The sequence below is a fragment of the Microtus pennsylvanicus genome, chromosome 12 (genome assembly GCF_037038515.1).
Source record: "Microtus pennsylvanicus isolate mMicPen1 chromosome 12, mMicPen1.hap1, whole genome shotgun sequence".
Lineage (NCBI taxonomy): Eukaryota > Metazoa > Chordata > Mammalia > Rodentia > Cricetidae > Microtus > Microtus pennsylvanicus.
The window spans coordinates 4,656,443-4,678,498 of NC_134590.1; the positions used below are offsets into that span (position 1 = coordinate 4,656,443).

Sequence of the window (22,056 nt, forward strand, 5' to 3'; positions counted from 1 at the left end):
ATATTCAGGCTATGCTGTCACACTGGAGCCATTTGTAATTCTGGAGCGACCGTTGGTTCAGTGCCCTCCACCAAGCTTTCATTCGCCACCAAACAGCTCTGAGTTAACTCTCCCTGAATCAATGCAACATTCTGTCACATTCAAAAAGAACAAAACCCCAAGTGTCCTCCATTTTCCCCTCTTGCCCCTAGCTCTAGCTCACACAAATACACACAAATACATTTGAAGACCTAACCCTGGAGTCCGGCTTAATCTCTCTATAAATCTTTCCAATCGTTTCCTAAAGCGTGGAGAGAATAAAACACTAGGAATTTGTTTAAAGCGAAGAAACTTTTAGTTTAGGCCTCGGTGCCGCCAGTCATTGATCCTTATTCGGGGGGGCTTCCTGACTGCTTGTGGCAGGGTCGTCATAGCCACTGTGAGCTAAAGATGGGAAGTGAGCCATTTTTCTCTAAGTGTTTTGTTATCATTTGATGTTTTGTTTTTCTGGGCAAGAATATAAATCCATGAAATCTAGATGTTGCAATTTTTTGTTCCCACAAGGAACAGAACACCAGCCTCTGCTTACACTGTGTTTTGGTTCTTTGTCGTGGCGTTTTTCTCAAACCCCATGCGTCTGTAGAGTGACTGTTAAGGTCCAAGAGTGAGTCACATGGGAGATGTCTAATTCACCCCACTGCCTCCAGCATCACGAGAGCAAGGCTGAGGGCTCCAGAATTCATATGCTAGTACTTGAAGGCGGTGGGTGCATATTTTTGTGTTATGAAGTCAGAAATAATTGTCAAGAAAATATTTCCATGTCCACTATTAATCAGCCAAATTGCAAAATATATTTGCATTCGGCTAATTGGACCCACTCTTTACTAGATAAAATGTTATGGGTCCTAGGACAGAGCACAGTGTGAAAAGGGGCTGGAGACAAGTTGAAATTGAGTGAGCTAAGTAGCACTGAAGAGGCCCAAGACAGGGCGTCCCTCGCTGTATGAGAGCTGAAGATATGCAAACCCATGACTCCTGTATTTTTACTCAAAGTGGTTATCAATCCAAAACACAAAAAGGAAACGGTGATTCCAGGCGACAAACTCCGATCTGAGAACTTGAGGAGAATCTCATTGGAAATTATTTACCAAAGCGTGGGAAGCCATGGAGAAGCTACAGGGCTCTTAGGGACAGGGTGGTCAAAACTGAGTTTGTAAATAAAAGGGGAGGAATTCTCTGAATCCAGAGAAAGCTGTCGCAAAGGGCCACCTGAAGGGACTGAAAACCACAGGCCCTCGCCTTCTGCACCCTTGACTCCTCCTTTCAGGGTCCCTGTTGGCTGAACCCAACAGAAAGTGGGTAAGAAAGTCTGTTGACCCAACCCTGGGAAAGAAGGGTGTGGGTGTAGAGACACACATGGACAGAGACTGTGTCAGATGTAAGGGAGACACCCCTTCCCAGAGTGGGAGGCACACAATGAACAGACACGTTGCGGTGCAGTTGTGAAACAGCTGAGAACCAGCTGTGAACCAGCTGTGCTTTTGCCTCTCTGGGTTCTTTCAAAAGGCAAAAGTAAACCTCAGCCTCTCCCCTTTTCCCAAGAAATTCTTCAAACTAACTCCAACCATAAAGCTCCTTAGGATTAGTTGCCTCCGCACCTGTGAGTGATGAGCTATGTTATATCAGTGGGCAGACAACTGGCATCCTCAGAAAAACCGTTGGCCATGACAAGTCTACATGAGATGCTTCCACCATGTGCTAAGACCTGGAGCCGGCTCCTTGGAATGAGTGTTTTTATCCGTAGCTTACACAAAAGACAAAACCTTCTCAGAGCACACCACGGTTCCCAAAGAGGCCCCGTACCATGAGAATCAGGCTACTTGGAACTGTATTTAGGTATTAATTTGCTGTTTTCCTTAATCCTGAAAGAGAGCTCTCTCAATGAATTATTCTTGGTTCATTCACACAGTTGAAAGCACTTGAAATCCCTCTCAGTTAGAACTGAACAACTGACTTATTAACGAAACGGACAATTTCCACTGAAGCCAGCGGCTTTATTTTATACTCATAGAGTTTAACTAATGAGAGAAATTCAAAGAAAAGCAGTCAGATGAGAAGGCCAGAACCAGGCATCCAAAGGAGAAAAGCTTGGTGGTGGTGGAAGGGGGAACTAAAGGGAGAAAGAGAATAGAGTATCTGACCATGGCAGGAGCCAGCCTTCAGGCAAGAATGGCCTTGCTTTTAGCAGCATGAAGCACATTGCCTGTTTTATTAAGCCCCTATAGTATCACAAGTGTGAGGAGCTTTCAGAGGAGGCTGCTGAGAAGCACATGTGAGATCCATGAAGCTGGGAGTTTGTGCAATGTGTGGAGCCTTCTTCGTTAAGATAAAGGAGTCACCATCAGGTTTTGAACTTTGTGTGGCCCCTGTGCAAAGGAGGGATCTGAAACTGGAGGTTCTTGGTTTTGTGATCTGTCCCTTAGGTAGCTAGGTAGCTAGCTAGAAGATAGATAGATAGATAGATAGATAGATAGATAGATAGATAGATAGATAGATAGATAGATGATAGATATGATATGATATATGATGATATGATATATAGATGGTTGAATAGATAGATGATACATGGATGGATGGATAGATAAATGATAAATACATAGGTAATGATAGATGATAGATAGATAGATAGATAGATAGATAGATAGATAGATAGATAGATCTCAAAAATATGCAAAAATACTATTGAACAAGAAATAACACAAAAATGAAAAAAGTCTGTATTCACAGAGAAGGGGAAAGAGGGCGGAGGCCGTAACCAGAACTGAGAAACGTTAATACAACCAAAATTACTTCCCTAATTACACTATGAGACAGAGCAAGATGAAGCCATTCTAAAGGCAAATTCTCGAGGGAAAACAACACTGAGAACTGCTTTGTGAGTCTGGGCGTGTGGAGGTGGGGATGAGACACAGGGGAATTAGTGTGCGGTAGCAAATGAGGGCCTCTGAGAGATGAGGAGGAGGCGTGCAAAGGCCTTCATAGCAACCCTACCCTGGAAAGCCCGCAGGATCCTCTGAACATAATTAAAGTAATCCCTCAATAACAGGCCCCAGAAGACAGGGACTGCCCTCATTTCTTCTGAGTGAGAGACGGGGGTTGGGGGAGCCTTCGGGGATGTCCTTGAAAAGCACCCCAATAGGGGTGACCAGATGGGAACAGTGGTGAAAGGGCATGTTGGCAAAGTGAGGTGCTGGGCAAGTTTTCCTTGGTGGGCGATGCTGAGAACTGGAGGTGTGAGGTCACAGGAGGAGCGCCTGAGTGTCACACAGGGAGGGTGCTCACCACATCACCTGGCATGAGGTATTATTAACGTCGGTGGAAAGAAGGTACTTTTTCAATAAAGTTATACTTCGGAAAACACAATCAATACTAAGAGACTCAGCTTCCATTTCTGTCACCTATTACTGAATGCCAATATATTGTCCCAACACGGAAGCCCTTGTATAACATCGGAACGTTTTGTGGGTCAGGGGTCTAGTCTCACCAGGAGTACTGACCTGGTGAAGGACTGTCCCTCACAGGTCGGTATGCGTTGTCAAGGACACGTGGAAAGCTGAAATCATTAGGACTGGTAAACGACGTTCAATGATGTAACAGCCCAGGACAAGTGGCTAAGGGCTCCTGAAACAAATGTTCTGAGAGGGAAATATTAAATTTTTGTGACCCGGATCCAGAAGTCTGGACCATCACTTCTGCCTTAAGCACTCAGTCAAACAAGTCACTGAGGACAGCCCAGATTTGAGGACAGAAACAAGATGACATTCAGTGAGCAACCAATACCTTAGCGCCTCCACAGAGAAATGGAAGACGTGGTCGCTTGGAATACAGCTCGGGCCTGTGGAGCTTTGCTTCTTAGGAGGATATTTCTTTCTGCTGCCAAGTGTTTCATCTGGATATTTGTTGTGGTGACACAGACTGGCTGGCGAATAGGGGTGTTGGATTTGGGATTCTAAATTGCTGGTTTCCGCAGAAAGGCCTTACCTAGAGCAAGAGTCTAGCTGGCATGCTTTAAAGTTTCAGCTGAAGTCGCCCATCTGGCAAGAGCCATCCTGTTCCTAGCAGAAGAAAAAGGCTTCTTCTCTTTCTTTTCCACCACCCTGCATCTTCAGAGTTGCTGGGTTTATGACAGTAAACACTGGTGTGAAGGAAGGAAAGAGCCAGAGAGCGCTAAGGGACAAAAAGATTCCAAATCTGTGAGTTGTTAAGGACCAGAGTTGTTAGGCCATTTTCTGCCTTGGAGCGTTTCAGGAAATTGAAAGGTTCTCCATTGTCACAGGTGTTAGGAATCCCTAGATGCTCTCCTTTGAGTCTCCTGGGAAAATTCCTCCAGCCCTGTCTTGTAGATAAAGTAATGAATGACCTGGCCAAGGTCTCTGGGCAGTGGGGAGACAGTTCCGATCTAAAGCTCAGATTCCACTTCCCGGCCAACCCTTCCTTCCAAACGTTCTGCAATGAGCCAGCTTGTAGATTTGGAGAAGAGCTCCCATCATCTCATGTCAGTACACAAGGTATAATTCCACACATGCAAAATTGTGTCCCTGTCTGCATCTCTCGTGTCTAGAGCCTCATCTGCTCTGAAAACAAAGTCTGCATTTGTAGAAACAGCACACTAAATCTGACTGTCTCAGAATAACTGATTTTTTCATGTATCCCGGAATAAATGGTACTCATCGTCCTGAGCGAGGACGTCATGGTTTTTGTTTTCGAGCACTTTGCAAGAGTCAGCAAATCGAGCCTCCACCGTCTTCAGTGTGGCGGTTGTTCTCACAGCATCTCATTTCCTACCATAGGCCTCACTTCTCTACACAAACCCGAGCGTCTCAGTGATAGCCTACAGACCGTGAAATCGTTCCCATCACCGTGCGACAAACACAGTTACCCTGACGAGGCAGCAGGATCAGCCACTTATCCCAAGACAGAGAACACACTAGAACTGTCTCCTGCTACTAGTGTGTCCTCTTGGGTCATTTTCACATCACATTAAACATAAAATTTGGAAGTAAAGAAAAAGGAAAATTCATTTCCCAATGACTCTTAACCATTAGCATTCACTGGGAAAATAAAGTATTTTTGGATACCATCAGTCATAAATATATCTAACGTATTCCCCCCAAATTTACTATTTAGTTTTTTACTTTTGCTCTTAGTTCCATATACAAAACGCTTATTTCTTTTTAATTGTTATCCTTTGGGAATTTCCCATATGAGTACTTCATTTACATGCTTTCCACCTCTTCCTCTTCCTCTCCAGTTCCCCGTTCCCCTAGGAAAACATTTATGTTTGATACCATAGTCAAAATATGTTTTAGAGAAAAGACCATCTGGGGGTTGTGAAATGTATAGGGTTACCTCTGGTTTCGTGATAGAACATTACATTGAGCAGAGCTGGAGGTCCCTGGCAGCTTGTGTCTTTTCTCGTCGTAAGTGGAAACACATGAAGGATCAAGCTTTATAGGAACAAGGCGAGGTAAGAACTGAAATAGGTTTCCATTCAGATGTGGGAGACTAGTAAAATGACAGTCACTTCCAGAGTGGACAATAGCCAGCTGGCATTTGTAAAACCATCTGGTAGTCGTCCCAAAGGAAGCCCCCACAAATCTGACACTGTCTCCTTGATTCACAGGTCCAGACAACATGACGCCTGCACTTTTCTTCCTGTACATCTTGGGGACTGCAGCTGCGATCCCGGTAAACATCCTTCCCTTCTGTGTTATAGCTCTCCCCCCTGGCTCTGCATTTGGAAAAAACTTTTCTTGACTTGAGGTGCTGAAGCAGGAAGATCCATCTCAGGCCCCAGCTGAGCCTAAAACGACCCAGTCCCAAGCAAAGACACCCCCACCAAAACGATCCTTCTAGGATGGCTTTGGATTCTTTGTAATTCCAATTACATTTCCATGAAGTAAATTCATAAGTAAAAGGAAAAAAATCAAGATAATATACTTTAAAAACATTTCCCCAAGCAATAAGGTAAAATAATTATGCAGCTGAAAATGTTGACTATCATCTTATTAGACAGAGTCTACCCAAACAGTGGTGAGGGAGAATAAATTGTAGATCTGTGAAAAAACAAAGAATTTAACATGTATTGCATAGCCATTCTCCTCCATTATTCTCTTCAGGATCAAAGGCATGCTGTCTGATTTCTGAGACTGAGACTCTCTCCTGATACTCTGCAATAATAAAAACAGGATTCAGTGTAGTAGAATCGTATATGCTATGGTAATCGATGGCTGCTACCTCAACTCTAGGTTGTCCAAGACAGTATGCTCCAAGTAGGCGTGACTAGGGTGTCTTCTACTTCATGGTCAGGCACACTCTCCCCAGCACCATCTACAAGTAATAAAAACCACTATATGCAAAAAGCCATGTCAGCGGTTTTGGCACTATTGATTGGAAGCTTTCCTTTTAAAGCCTGGTGATCATTTCTGGATATCATCTTTCATTAAACCACTTGCGCCATCTGTTTTTCTTCATCCAAGGGAAGAACTAACCTCCTTTAGACAACATTGCACCCTCTACCCTAGACTAAGATTCTATTCTTCCTTTTAGATGAATGGGAGCTGCTTCCAGACAGCAAAAGCAAACTACATGTCTCCCTGATCAAGCAGTTCATAGAAAGAAAGGGTTTATTACGAACATTAACAATGATGCTGTAAATTAGCTCACGGGAGCAGTCCAGTTGACGTCACACACTGTACTCTGAAGTTAGAAAAGTGGGATGAAGTAGCATAGAATTCCCACAAAACTGTTGCTTTTTCCTGAAAATACACTTTCCCTTTGGAATGGCCATACTTGCAACTTTATAAACAGACACCCAGAGTCTTTGAGCCAAACGTTTGAAGACACTCCCACATATAGACACAAGCCAGATGTTTCCTTTCCGGGGTGATTTATCATAAGCAGACCCAGCCAGACGCTGAAAAGCTAACTGTCTTCTCAAAAGACTGGCCAGTGTAAAATGCTGCAGTATTTTCCAACCCTGGTTGAATTCTTCAGCAACTAATAGTTTCTGTGTGGCCGAGAGATTCCAAGCAGATTCTCAAGAGGGCAGGAGAAATAAACATAGATGGTGAAATATATTTCAATTACCAGAAAGAAAATGAGCTGCCACACTAGTGTGTGCTCCGTGGAGGTAGGAGGAGCAAGAAGGTACAGGAGAGAGGCAGAGAAGGGGAGCAGGCATCCAGCAACAGGCCCAACCTCCCTCTCCATTGCCGCTCCATGACGCCCTGGGGAAGAAGAAACTTGCCAAAGTAGGCTCCACTTCTCATTCTCCTCTTTGCTTCAGCTTCTTCCAAATCATTTTCAGTGTCAATCCTCTTAGTTGAGAAGGAGGTGAGATGCGAAATAGCAAGCAGATCGTAACAGATCCGGTAGCCACCTCTCCTTTACCAGCACTGTCGGCACTAACGGGCCTGCTGGTGGGTGAGAAGGCACTGACTGTAGAGCCTGGGCTCTATACTTAGGTCCCCTGCATACCCACAGGATCTCCATAAAGGCAAAATTCTGCTTCCCACACTGACAGTTAACGTGTTTTCATCATGGAACATTACTGTCAGGAAGACTAGTTTTCACGTGGGAGCTCTGAAATTTACAAAATAGTTTTTGTCCATCCACTCAGTCTCTGTGTTTCTGCTCGCTTTGCCAGAGGAGGTGGAAGGAGAGAAGGCAACAACTTGTCGAGTCCAGTAAAGATCAAAGAGCAATCAAGGCTTGAAGCGAGACCTCCCTCCAACTCTAGTTACCCAACTTCTGTTCTGTGCATCACTGCCCAGCTCTTGGTTGATGTCTCTCATCTTGTACGAAGCCATGGCTCTTGCTGAAGTTAGACTCCCCAGTGGCTGCTCCCTACCAGGCTCCATGCCCTGTCTCGCACAATCTTTTAATTGGTTCTAAATTAAATAGCTTGTTTAGTCAAAGGTGTCCTGACGGCTTTTAGTAAAAGCCAATGGGACCAAGAAAATAAATATTTAGCAAAAATCTTATAATCTTTTCTGTTAATTTTCTGTGAGAACTTAAAAGCAGCCAAGGTGCTGTTCGGTGCTATATCCTGGGGTTAATTTTGTTTTTCTCCATTTATGTCAAATAACACTTTCCAAGATCATAAAATATGTATGTTTCTGTCAAGATTGAAAATCCCAAGTCAAGAATAATCATTACTGAAATATCTTCTGTTTTATTTTCATCCAGTCTTTGCATATATAGCCTTTCATAAATTTGACTATAATTCTTCAATGTAACAATAGATTGCAGGCATTTTTTGGTGGCGTAGGCAATTCTAGAGACCACCAGCAAAGACTCCAGCAGCGGTGATACTGACAAAAATAACTCGTGTATTTTAAGCTGGCATCTGTCTGTTAGTGGCACAAAGTCTTTGTCTTTTTCAGACAAATGCAAGGTTTCTCTCTGGCCATGCCAACCCCACGACCGCAGCATTGGTGACACCCGACGACGCGGCAGCCCCCGGGGCCGGGGTTGAAGCTGCAGCAGACATAGAAAACCAGGCCAGCGATAAGGTACAAGTCATCACCATTCTACTGTCATCTCCTTAGTTCTCCAGAGAATTTCATACAAAAGCGTGCCTAAGGTTTAATATATTCATGTCTCAGTTTCATTTTGTAAGTACAATAATTACATGAACTATCTCGAAACACTGAAAGTTATAGGGATTAATGAGTGTACTTACTCCCTGTAGTCAAGTGCTATATAAAATATTTCATTTTACAAAGTTTAAATTCAGGATAGACCTGTGCTTTAGAAGGTGAAGAACGGCATTATTTAGATGATAATGCATGGAGAAAGAAGGGAGACAACTTAATATTAACCTTGTGACGGTAAATATGAATACCATGTCATTTGTTTTAAGAATAAACTTTTGTTCTTTTAAGGCTGAACAGCCTTCAGCACTGAAGTCAGAAGAGGAGAACCATGAACAGTCAACAGAACAGGACAAAGCCTACAGCCTTGAGGAGGATCTCAAGGATGAGGAGGACGGGGAGGGTGATTTAAGCGTGAATTTGGACTATTCACCGACAGAAGGAGTGATCGATGCACAAGATGGTACAAGTGAGCCTCCTCAACAGGAGAAGCTCCCAGAGAGCACCGATTTCCCTGAGGTTGCGTCTACTTCCTCTGTGGATTCCAACCCACAGGCAAATGTCACAAAGGGGGAGGGAAGCCAAGAGCAATCTGAAGGGGACGCGAACCAGCAACTGAACAAGAACAACCCTCATAACCAAGACTTAATGGACGAAGAAAGTCCAGAACAAGATCCAGGTGCTCCCGATGAAGAAGAGGAAGAAGAGGAGGAGGAGCCAGGAGACGTTGGTGCTCCTGGTGATAACCAGGAAAGGGAAAAAGAACCTCCTGAGGAGCAGCCTATCAGCAAGCAGGAGGGGAACAGTGACCAATCTGATGATCCCTTAGAAGAGTCCAGTCAACCAACTCAATTAAGCAAGACGGAGAAGAATGGGTTTGAGCAAGGAAACCAAGAGCAAGAAGGTAACTCCAATGCAGAAGGGGAGGACAAGACGGCAAGCAGTGCCAAGCACATTCAGCATACAGAGTGGCAGGGCCAAGAAGGAAAAGCTGTCCTTGAAGCTACTGGTAGCCAAAAGGATGAGGATGGAAAGACAGTTTCCGCAGAACCTACCGACGCTGTTGCCATCCTGGCCAGTTATGATGGCATCAAGGATGACACTAAGCATGGTACAAGTGATGACTCTTTCATCCCAAGCCAGGAGCTCCTGGAGGCTGGGAAAGCGGATGCCCTTTCCTATTACCTCAAACGTGCTGAGCAAGCAACGGATGAGAATGAGAAAGTAGACAAAAGTGAGGCTGGAGACAACCCAAGGGTGAGACTGTTTACCATGATGCTTATCCAATCAGTTAGCCAGGAAATAGCCGCCCCCGCTCTGTATGCTCTCATGCCCTGCTGTGTGTGCTTCACACAGAACATTCCTAAGATACAGGCCAGGCCGAGCATCCCCCCTGTGAAGTGATGGACCAAAAACACTGCAGTTTTGTTCAGTCCCTGCGACATGTGCATGTACATAATGAGATATCTTGAAAATAGAATCCATATTTAAGCACGAAGTTTGTTTTACAAACACTCCCTACGTGTTTCTAGCTTAAGCATAATGTCATACAATATTTTGGATGTGACTGTATTTTAACTGTAACCTGTCACATGAGCCTGTGTGTTAAGTCTCTGCTGTTGGTGCCACGTCAGTGCTCAGACAGTAGCTGGATTTCAGAGAATTTCATATTTTCAAGTGTTCAGATTATGAATGCTCACCTTGTGCAATTATGTATTTGTCTGTCTGTCCATCACCAAACTGAGAGCATGCTCTGTTTGAGCCCCTCTTGGAAGCAGACCTTTGATTTGAGTGACAGGTATTTGAGAAGTACAAGAAACAATGAAAGAGAAATGTGAATATTACATAGGAAAGGAAAAGAAGCTTTAAAAATTAATTAAATTTGTTTTTTAAAAACTCCCAAGGATTATTCCATTTGGGAGTAAGCAGCTGGGACATTTATTTTGTCTGGGATTTGTTAGAGATAATAAATCCCGAACACATCCAGTTTGCCCTTTGAATCAGCCGAGTAGATTTCTATGGCTTAGGGGGCTTAGCTGGAAAATTCTGACAGACCTCAATAAGGGAGCCATAGGCAGCTGCAATTCTGCTGTCTTCAAAACTGGGGTCACATTGGTCCTGCTGAACCACTGTGTCCGTCAAAATGCCTCCAGCACAAGCAGAGCGGCACCGTTTGTTGAGTTAATCATAAAAGTTAAAGCAGACACACGCCCTATGAAAGTATGGAAACTGCAGTAGGGAAAAAGAGGAAATTCTGTTTTCATTTGGCTGCTAATTCCCAGCACACTGCCTGCCGCTCCCCACCCCAGGAGGAATTGATCCCATCTGCCTCCCCCAGAAGGAACTGACCCCGTTTGGGGTGGCAGGCAATATCAAATCCCAAGGTCTTTCCTGCCATTTAAGGTAGAAACTTTCTTACACCTCAAACCTGCTAAGAAAGTGTTATCAACACATGCACAGAGGTCACTGATGGACTTCCATCCTCGTGACAGAATCCCAAGACAATGTTATGGGGACAGTGCTTTGGACCCAACTCCAAAGCAGTGATCTTCCTCACATGGAATGATTCTTGCTCTCCAAGGGTTACTGTCTCCCTCTGCAACTTTAGGGGTTTCCCTACTGAGAGCAAAGCATACGCAGCTCAGTGACTGACTGTACGCACAGCTCAGTGACAATAGTACACACAGCTCAGTGACTGTGTGCACAGCTCAGTGACAATAGTACACACAGCTCAGTGACTGTGTGCACAGCTCAGTGACAATAGTACACACAGCTCAGTGACAATAGTACACACAGCTCAGTGACAATAGTACACACAGCTCAGTGACTGTACGCACAGCTCAGTGACTGTGTGCACAGCTCAGTGACTGTGTGCACAGCTCAGTGACTGTGTGCTCAGCTCAGTGACTGTGTGCACAGCTCAGTGACTGTGTGCACAGCTCAGTGACTGTGTGCACAGCTCTGTGACTGTGTGCACAGCTCTGTGACTGTGTGCACAGCTCAGTGACTGTGTGCACAGCTCAGCGACTGTGTGCACAGCTCAGTGACTGTATGCATAGTGCAGTGATGACTGTATGCACAGTTCTGTGACTGTATGCATAGTAAGACAGAGGCAAATCACTGATCTCTTGATTACACTAAAATTCTGTTTTGTTTTGAAAGGCCAAGAAAGCAGAGAGCTCGCCAAATGTTGAACCTTCAGATGAGGGCAACTCGAGGGGGCACAGTGCTGGTGAGTGCATGCTTTGCAAGCTGCAACAGGTCCAGGGAGGGATGGAGCCTGTCATTTGGGTTAGCATCCTTTTCCAATCTGATCCAGAAATCCATGTCCCCAATCTCCCCCAAGGAAATATTCTATTAAGTGTTGGTATTTCTTGAATGTGTTTGATAAACTGTGGGTTAATGGGCTTACAAACTAAAAGTTCTATTGCGCTTTTACACAAAGCTATCTTTATCTTCCTGCAGCCCCAACATCACTTTCAGTTCTGAGAAAGACTGATTCTGTCGCTTGCTCTTAAATTTATCCTGCTCCAACCACAAACATCTTTAATTTCAACAAAGTTAAATTCTCCTGGCTTAACTTCTGGCCTCTTTGCACATTGTTTTTCATGCACTTCAGATTCTGACTGTCTTAGGCAGGGCCATGGAGAGCCATTGTCCTCTTCCAGCTCCGATACAGCCTGCCGCAAGGAGACATCCGAAGCCCCATGCACACGTCTGAGGGCAGAGTCCGTCCACACATTAGCATCGGTTCATGTGCTTTCCAGTGTCTTCCTCCTGCCTTCGCGTTCTCAGGATCTGGGTTTTCTCTCTAATGGGTGAAAGAGAAACTATGCATCTGGATGACTTTGTGTTTAATATACAACTTCTCTGTGTTTACACTTCCTTTCCACTCTTTCCTGTTAGATTCCTGCGTGAACTTCCAGTGTAAAAGGGGACACACTTGTGAAGCAGATCAGCAGGGGAAACCCCACTGTGTTTGCCAAGACCCAGAGACCTGCCCCCCTGCAAAAATCCTCGACCAAGTAAGTATTCTGCACAAATTCCTCAAGATAGAAATAGTTTGTAATTTAATCTATTTTTAAGTGGGTGCACAGTTTATCTAATATGTGAAGTAATATTGAGTGGTAACAGATACCAGAGAAATCAAAGTATTTTGATTATGTCGTGAAAAAGATTAATAGCAGGGCTGAAGAGATAGCCCAGCAGGTTTCTGTGCAGGCCTAAGGATGGGAGTTCAGGTCCAGCGCCCACAGAAATGCTAGGTGGGAGTGGCAGTATCCTTGTAACTCCAGGATTCTCAGAAGGCAGAGGTGGGGATTGCTGGAGCAAGCTGACTAGCAAGACTAGTGGTACAGATGATCTCTGGGTTCAACTGAGACATATTAGCTCAGCAATAAGATGGGGAGAGATCAGCAAAGACCCCTGACATCAGCCCAAGCCTCCCACACACATGCACCCATAATGGGTGCACACACAGAAACACAGACTGTAGTATGAACACTACACCCATAGCACATAAAATATTTAAAATTTAAAAGATAGTGGAGCAGGCAAACTCAAATTCATTCTGTCCTGGGGACAGTAAAAATTACAGTCTATGGAGATCTATATGGAGTTAAATTATCATCATGGGTTTACCTTGGTGCCAAATCAGAAAATTGGTTTTTGTTTGCTTGTTTGTTTTGTTTTGGGTTGGGTCGGGTTTTTTGTTTTATCAAGACAGGGTTTTTCTGTGTAGCTTTGGTGCCTGTCCTGGAACTCACTCTGTAGACCAGGCTGGTCTCGAACTCACAGAGATCCGCCTGCCTCTGCCTCCCGAGTGCTGGGATTGAAGGCGTGCGCCACCACCGCCAGGTCAAAAATTGGTATTTTAGTAGACTCTGTCTGAACACATTACTGGCACAACACAACTACCAGAGAGACACTCCGTGAGTTCCGGGGACGTGTTCTCCGGCGAGACACTCCGTGAGTGAGTTCCGGGGACGTGTTCTCCGGCGAGACACTCCGTGAGTTCCGGGGATGTGTTCTCCGGCGAGACACTCCGTGAGTTCCGGGGACGTGTTCTCGGGCGAGTACTGCGCTCCTCACTTCTCCGTGTCTCCCTCGCCTAGGTTTGTGGCACCGACAACCAGACCTATGCCAGCTCCTGCCATCTGTTTGCTACCAAGTGCCAGCTGGAAGGGACCAAGAAGGGGCACCAACTACAGCTGGACTACTTTGGAGCCTGCAAATGTAAGACACTGACCACTGCTCGGAGCATCATTTCTGGGTGGGCTTAGGGTGATTTTTGTGCCTCTCTGAATTATATATATTATACAAACAAAAAGGTTTATATAGTTATGAAGTCAGACTGAAACAAAGCCAGCTCAGGAATACCCAGACCTTATCCACAGGAGACTCTGACTCCATGGGGCTGTGCTGGAACCATAGTTTTACTTTGCTTTTTGTTTTTTAAGAAACCTAAACAATTACAGGTCTCCTCACTGAGTTCAGAGGCACCATTGTAATATAGACATGAAAGACAGGGGTTTTATGAATTATACTTACCTTCCTCCCAATTTCACTTAAGTCTTTGCCAAGAATTGTATTGCAGTAGATTCTTCCAGAAGGTGTAATGCCATCTTCCTGCCCCAGAATGTTTTCAGTTGTGTTGAGCTCCCTTGCAGATAAGTAGTTCCACACTTGTACAGACCCCACTCACAGTATACGTGCGTGTGTGTGTGTGTGTGTGTGTGTGTGTGTGTGTGTGTAGTATTATTGTTCGACTTGCTCTGTCCACTGATGTGGACAAAAGTCACCCATGTGCATTCTGGGCAGAAGCCCATGAAAGCTGCTATGTCACTGTGCTCTCTTCGTTTGTCCCCACGCTCAGAAGCTTTGTGCTGAAGCGGTAGCCACAGTGTTGAGGCCCAGGGAGACAGTGATGAGCTGAGCCCTTTTGGCAGTTGGTGTCTGATGTGGGACCACCTGGAGACTAGCATGGGGTTCTCCAAGTGCAGATTTGTCTTGTGGTTTGCTGCTGCAGAGGGAGCTCCGCTCAGCCTTTTCCTCTACAGCTAATCAGCAACCCACTTGCCCTCCAATTCCAAATTCCTGGTCCCTGGATTTAGCGCTAGTTCTCAACTCTTTATTGCGTGTCAGAATTATTCTGGCATCTCTTAAGACATCCCGACGCCCAGAACCCACCGCAAGATCATCAAGACTTTCTTTCCATAGAATTGTCCTCTGCTAGTCATAATAGTGTGAGTGCATCATCTTGGCACTTGCGAGAGCGAGGCAGAAGAATCCCAAAAAATATCCAAGAACTTTTGCCATTTTATCGGTATGTTGTGAAGACGTACTAGGAGATTCTACCGGGGGGTAAAGCCCACCATAAGGAGGAAGGAGATGTTGAGCTTCCTATGACGAAGACTTGTCCTTTGAAGTATGGTCATATCATGCTCTCTGCTCCTCCCAGCTATTCCTGCTTGTACGGACTTTGAAGTGGCTCAGTTTCCCCTGCGGATGAGAGACTGGCTCAAAAATATCCTGATGCAGCTCTACGAACCGAATCCCAAACATGACGGTTATCTAAATGAAAAGCAGAGAAGCAAAGTAAGTTCCACACTCTGCTAGCTCTGCATCTGTCTGCCGGACCCGAGAGGTGAGGTGTGGTGAGATCACTCTGGCTTGCACAGCAGCAGAGTCTGCCCCCACCCTTCTGCATCTGGTTAGCCTGCATGCATCAACATTCTGCAGTGGTCACCATCCGTGCCACAACTTCCGTAATACAGCCAAACCACCCACCTTTTACTCACGGGGCAGTAGCCTGGAAAGTGATCCTTGGGCTGCATCTACAGAGAGCTATGATCAAGCAAAGTTAACTAATGCAGCATTTATGTGATCAGCTTTCCATGCTTGTAACAAATACCTCAGACAACACAATTTAAAGAAGAAAGTTCTCTTGGTTCACAAGTTTTAGAAGTTCTAGCTGTGACCAATGTTGACTGTGTTGCTTTGGGCCTGGGTTGAGGTAGTAAATTGTATCAGGGAGTATTCACTTCATAGTGGGCCAAGGAACAAAGCAAAAAAGAAGAGGTGCTGGGCTCCCCACATCTCCTTTGAGGGCATGCTCCCATATGACCAGGAAACTTCCAACTCGGCCCTACTTCTGAATGTTTCCACCACTTCCCATGAGTGTCATGGGCTGGGGATCAAGCCTTTGGGAGACATTCTATCTGTGATAAAGCAGGCTCAAAGTGTTTAAATCTAATATTTTCACCCTCATAGACCAGGCACAGATTCTGCTATAAGGGAAATTAATTGCTCATAAAAGCAGCAACACGTTAAGGTTTAAAAGTGCAGAACATTAATTCCAGAAGTTTCAAGAGAAGATTCTTTCATCAGGTAGTTAGTAAATGTATCCCAGGTGCCAAAATTGACCCATATTCTAGAGATACCATGATGGACACATCAAACTTCCACCTAAAAGTGTTATAGATTCAAGGCAAGAGACAGATTACTATACAAAAGTAAGTTCATGTGTGTGAACTGTCTGGCAATAAACTGAACGTTTATTGTACCCATCCAGCAGGTCCAGTTATTCCAGGGTCTGAAGGGGTGCTACCTGAAAGAACATGGGCGAGAGAGAGGAACGAGGCCAAGCAAAATTCTCTCGTCAAAGCCTCCGTTTATTAGCGTAGTGGCAGCGGCTTATATAGCCCCTGGATGAGGAACCTGGGTTGGGGTGGGGGGCTTTGCCGGGGCAGCAAAGGTCACTAGTCAGCACACCTGGTAAGCGGAAACATTCATTTTGTGGCTCCACTTAACAAACAGCTCTCAAGGTAGTTGGGATGTGGGGGTTCTCTGCAAACATCCTTAGGACAATGGTCCCTGCTATCAAGATAGTTGGGATGTGAGGCAGGTTCCATTAGCAAACAGCTCTCAAGGTAGTGGGGCTTTCTGCAAACATCCTTAGGACAATGGCCCTGCTATCATCTTTGGGAAAATAGCTCCTGACAGTTTATTTTATGGAGTCATTTTAAAACAAAAAAAGAAAGAGGAAGGATGGGAGGGAGGGAGGGGGAGAGAAGGGAAAGGAAAGGAAAAGAAAGGAAAGGAGGGGAAGGGAAGGGAACGGAGAGGAGGCTGCTGTGTTAATAAGAATCCATTTCATCTGGGTCAGGCTTCGCACCCTTGACAGGTTTTCCTCTGTCATATAGTTACCCTTCAAGTAAGATGTAACAAGTGACAATTCTGAGATACTTTCCTGGTACTCTGACAACCTTCTGCCTTCTTAATCTCAGGTCAAGAAAATTTATCTGGATGAAAAGAGGCTCCTGGCTGGAGACCATCCCATCGAGCTTCTCTTGAGGGACTTTAAGAAAAACTACCACATGTATGTGTATCCTGTGCACTGGCAGTTTAATGAGCTGGACCAGCATCCTACAGACAGGTAGAATCCTTCGCCTCCCACCCCAGGACACTTCAAACACCATGGGGAATGTTTCCAGCTTCATTTGCAAACACTAAATACAAACCACTGTGGTTAGGAATCTAATTAAAAATCACTTAGAAAATAATGGCAGACAGAACCAGTGCAGCTTCTGAATTACCATACTGAGTTTCCTTATTAAGTCTCTGGGTTGCCCACAGAGATGCCTTCTATTCTCATTCTGGAACTAAATCCACAAGGTAATCTCATTGGCTCAACTTGGGTCAAGTACCATCTCTGGGACAATTCCAAGCTTGCCGGTGAGTGAAGCCAGCTCTCACAAGCCCAACTTCCAGGTGCTCATATAGACTGGGGTTGGATGATGCACAATTCCCAGCAAAGAGGCGAGTCTCAGGCACCACGACTTGTTCTTGCCCGCAGCTTTCCACTGTGTATGACTGAGCCACTTGGCATACACAGTGACCTTGTAGAAGGAAATGCCCTTGGTGTTCAAGACTCCCGGGCAAGTCAGGCAGTTAATGGGTTGTCATTGTCCTCTTACAGAATCCTGACGCATTCTGAGCTTGCTCCTCTGCGAGCTTCCCTGGTGCCCATGGAGCACTGCATAACACGCTTCTTTGAGGAGTGTGACCCCAACAAGGACAAGCACATCACCTTGAAGGAATGGGGCCACTGCTTTGGGATTAAAGAAGGTAAATTCATTGTCAAGAACAATGTCTACTTCCTCAGATAAATGCTGAGTCTTGTGGCTTAATAGCTAGATCCTACTGCAGCAGTGTGTGTGTGTGTGTGTGTGTGTGTGTGTGTGTGTGTGTGTGTGTGTGTTCGCACACACAGGCCTTTAATCGCAAAACTCAGGAGGCACAGACAGCTATATCTCTGTGCATTCTAGGCCAGCCTGTTCTACACAGTGAGTACAGGGACACCAGGACTATATAGAAAAACATTGTCTCAAAACAACAATAATAACAATGTAAACAAAGCCTAAGTAACAATACTGAGGCTGTCTTCTGACTGACCTCCATGCACACTTATGCATGTACACACACACACATACATCAGATGCTTTATGGATATGTCTAAAAATACATACAGATGAGCATACAGTCAAGCAACAAGAAAAGACAGACAGTCCAAGGTCAGACTTCCCCCCAGAGGTTGTATGTGTGACTTCCATCTTAAAATTCTTCTTCATGTCCATGTACAATGGGCTGGAATTAGCAAGATCCAAGTGTGTCGGGACTGAGTCCTTTCACACTCTGCAGAAGACCAACCCTGGTGCTCTCAACCGGCCTCTGTGAATAAAGCCGATGATGAGCCCGTTTCTCTGAGCAGCTCCTCTCCTGCGTGAGCTGCTACACAACATAGCAAATCACCCCTGAATTAGCGGTCTAACATCTCAGTTTGCCAGGGTTGGGAGTCTGGGAATCACTTTCCCCGGTGGTTCTGGCTTAGGGTCATGTGACCAACCTGGTAGCTGGTGCAGAGGTTACTGCAGGACCTGCTTCTAGTCACCTGACTATTTGTAAAAATCCCACCAGATGGTGCCACCTACCCTTAGTAACCCGAGGCTGAAGTCCACGTCCTTCTGACATGTTCTGGTGGTCTCACAGGACAACACTGCTTTCATGTGGGGAACACGGGCCAAGGGAGATCATGGGAAACTATTTTGGAAACTGTACTCTATTAGTACTGACAAAAAATGAATAAGCTATTAGACCCAGACTGGTATAAAAACAATCAATTTCCTTTCTAATATCTATTCTCCAAGCAGAGTATTTATACAAGTTCAAATATATCCCCCAAATGGTTAAACCTGCCTTTTCAACTTCCTGCTGAAAAGACAGAGCATCCCAAGTGCAGCTGAAGCCCACTGTTAACAACGTGAGGAGCTCAGCTGGGCCAGACCATTTTCCTTTGCTTTCTTACGGGACTTGGGACTTTAAAGACCTGATATAAAAAAAAAGGCAAATTTGAATTAAAGTCATTCATTTACTTAAGGAAAAAGAGTTTTTCTTCTCTGTTTCCTTTACAAATGTGTGGGGGTTCTCCTAGAGTCCGCCTGCCCAGGCTCTGCGCTGGGAGGAGTAAGAAAGGTCAGAGCCCAGTGACTCCAAAGCTACTAATGGCCCTGTTTGTCACTGTGGTCTGGCTGGCGTTACACTGTTTTGAAGCTGGGAAAGAATTATCACATACTAAGCCAATAAGGCAGTCATTAAATGTTCCCTTAGAATAAGCAAACAAGTTATCACTTTGGGAAACCGCGGGGCAAGGCAAAGAAAGAATGCCATGTCTTTATAAATGCACTTTCTTCCCTGTGAACACTAGTAAGAGCACAGGAGGAGACAGACTTGACCAGCATTTCCCAGAATTTCAACTGCTTGTGATCTAAACCAGCTATGCTTAAAGGGCACAGGCCCACCGTTACCAGCTGCGGGCACGCCTCTTGCCCTCGGTCAGTCTCCTCTTTGGCAGTAATAAAGAAGCTCAGAAAAGTGGTGGAAGGGTCCTCGTGATGCTGACACCATGTGCCTCAGTCAGGGTTTCAGTTAATATGATCAACACCACGACCAAAAGCAACTTGGGGAAAAAAAGGTCTATTTCATCTTACAACTCTCCGGCCATGGTCATCACTGAGGGGACTCGGAGCAGGGGCCTGGGGGCAGGAGCCTGGAGGCAGGAGCTGATGCAGAGGCCATGGGGGGAGTGCTGCTTACTGGCTTGCTCCCATGATTTTCTCAGCCTGCTTTCTTATAGAACCCAGGACTACCTGGCCAGGGGAAGGGGTCCGCCACTCACAGTGGGCCGGGTCCCCACAGGCTTGTCTACAGGCTAATCTGATGGGAGCATTTTCTCAGCTGAGGGTCCTTCTCAGCTGGCTCCACCCTGTGTCAGGCTGACAAAAGCCCAACCAATACACCATCTATTGTATCTATTCACATCACTCTTAGAAAAAAAAATCTTTCCAAGTGAAACTGATGGGGTAAGTCAGCCCACACAGGGTCTCCTGAGCCCTTTAAAGACTTTACTCCAGGGGTGTTGGGGTGTGATCAACAGAGAGTCCTGTGGTCACGCGGCAGAGCGAGTTAAGAACGTCTGAGGATGCTGTGGTAAATCCAAGAGCAGATAAGACCTGACTCAGAAGTGGTTGTGGGGAAATAAGTAATGCGGTCAAGACACCTTAAAATAGAAGCATACTCTCATGGGGCAGGTTTGGGGCATAAGTGGGCAATGCCTGGTAACAGCAAAAGAAAGTAAACAGGCCCAGAGCGAGGGAGCAGACAGCTGAGGGAATCCAGAGAAAGCCTACAGTGTCCCCGTTCCGCCTTGGGCCAGGCAAAGTAGCTCAAGGCACTTTTCCTCAGAGGCAGGAAACACGACAGAAGCAGATTTGGGGCAATGGACACACTGAATTGTTAACACTGACAAAACAAATACGATTCCTACCTCGAGATATGAGTCATACGAGTCATAATTGCTAAAGAGTGTGGAAGAGAGTTCTGGGTATAATTCAGTAGCAGAATTCTTACCTCAAATATGCATGGGCCTGAGCTTATCCCCACCAAGAGAAAAAGAGAGATCTGGGCATAAGGGAATTAATCAATGCTAAGGAAGAGAATTATTATGCCAACAAAATTGTATTAAGTTATGGGGCAAAGGTCTATGATTGAACACCAAGGCATCACACTGTAGATAACACGTACTGAAAAAGGGGTTCAGAAAGAAGAATGAGCAGTCCCCCCAAAAGGAAGGAGTGAAGGAAAGTCCATGTCAAAGAATGTGCTACTAAGGGAGGGGCCTATGCAGACTGCAAGGAAGACCAAAGGCAGAAGACAGTCACGGGTCCATTGATGTAGAGATAGGGTGTCCAGGCAGTCCTGGAAAGGTTACCTGATCCAGAGCAGTCTTGTGGCCAGCAGAGGAGGCTGTGTCGTCTGCCATCCAAACCTGATCTGCGGCCACTTACGCCGAGACGCCTACCCTTTCTATGGCACCTTAGTGTCCCTCCTCCACAGCGCTTCTTGGCCTGCTCCTCCCATTGCCTGCCCTTGGTGGTTCTCAGCGGTACAAAGAATTCCAGAAGCATTGCCTAGGCATCCACGTGATAGCTGTCCGCCCCAGGGACTCTGATTCTGGAAGCCTAGAGACAGCTTCAAACATTCAAACTACGTGAGAACCACTACCCTGCCGTCTGTGGGTGGTTTCACACATCCACAACTCTCACCTGCCTTTCTCTTCCCAGGCGACTTTCTAAGAGTGCATCTATTTATTCATTTACTTATCCATTCATTTACTTGTTTATTTTTACAGAAGACATAGATGAAAACCTCCTGTTTTGAATGAAGATTTGAACGACTCGTAACTTCCCATCAGCCTCTTCCTCTGCTTTAACCACCTCTGAATCCATGCAGCCCTGACACTATAGATTCATATTTAGCAAAATATTTGTTTGCATGTAAGAGAATACAATGATAGTAACTGCTTGATGGTGATATGCACATGTGCCGGGCTTTAACATTACCTTAGGAAATATAACTTTAACATTAAGTAGGGTCAATGTCTACAGAGGACTGCATTGCCTGGGAACAGTTTAACTCACAGTAATGTCTACTTTTATAATTGGCGATTATAAAACATGAAAATGTGTTTGTATTGTCCATACACCTTATGCATGTTAAGGACGCGGGAATTTGCTCTTTTGTGGTTAACATGCCTCATGTTCAGTATCTTAATGTCTAATAAAGAATCTGTAAGCCCTCAAATGTCTGCACAAGTTGATTTCCAGTTATTTATTTAAACAATTAAAAGTAAAAGACCAACCCAGGGCTTCTGTTAAACAATGCTTGCTTCCTGCTCGAAATAAAAAACGCATTTAAAGACAAGACTGAGATGTTTTCCATAGCAAACAAATTGCTACAAACTAATCATGAGTATCCTTTGTCCTTATGTAAGTTCCAGTGGGGGGTGTTGAATTCAACTGCT

At 45.2% G+C, this 22,056-nt stretch overlaps 1 protein-coding gene across 2 annotated transcripts in view; it reads left to right on the forward strand.

Annotated features, from left to right (window-relative positions):
- Sparcl1 (SPARC like 1) overlaps positions 1–21,836 on the forward strand; it is a 30,189-nt gene extending 8,353 nt beyond the window's left edge. The window contains exons 2-11 of one of the 2 annotated variants that reach the window (XM_075944402.1): positions 5,663–5,727; positions 8,427–8,555; positions 8,928–9,893; positions 11,799–11,868; positions 12,543–12,661; positions 13,751–13,871; positions 15,097–15,233; positions 16,925–17,073; positions 17,617–17,765; positions 21,385–21,836. In XM_075944402.1, coding sequence (XP_075800517.1) covers positions 5,674–5,727; positions 8,427–8,555; positions 8,928–9,893; positions 11,799–11,868; positions 12,543–12,661; positions 13,751–13,871; positions 15,097–15,233; positions 16,925–17,073; positions 17,617–17,765; positions 21,385–21,413 — 1,923 coding nt within the window. In that variant the 5' untranslated portion in view covers positions 5,663–5,673 and the 3' untranslated portion in view covers positions 21,414–21,836. The remainder of the gene's footprint in view (positions 1–5,662; positions 5,728–8,426; positions 8,556–8,927; positions 9,894–11,798; positions 11,869–12,542; positions 12,662–13,750; positions 13,872–15,096; positions 15,234–16,924; positions 17,074–17,616; positions 17,766–21,384) is intronic. The other variant, XM_075944403.1, reaches the window with a different exon arrangement.
- Positions 21,837–22,056: the final 220 nt, after the last annotated feature.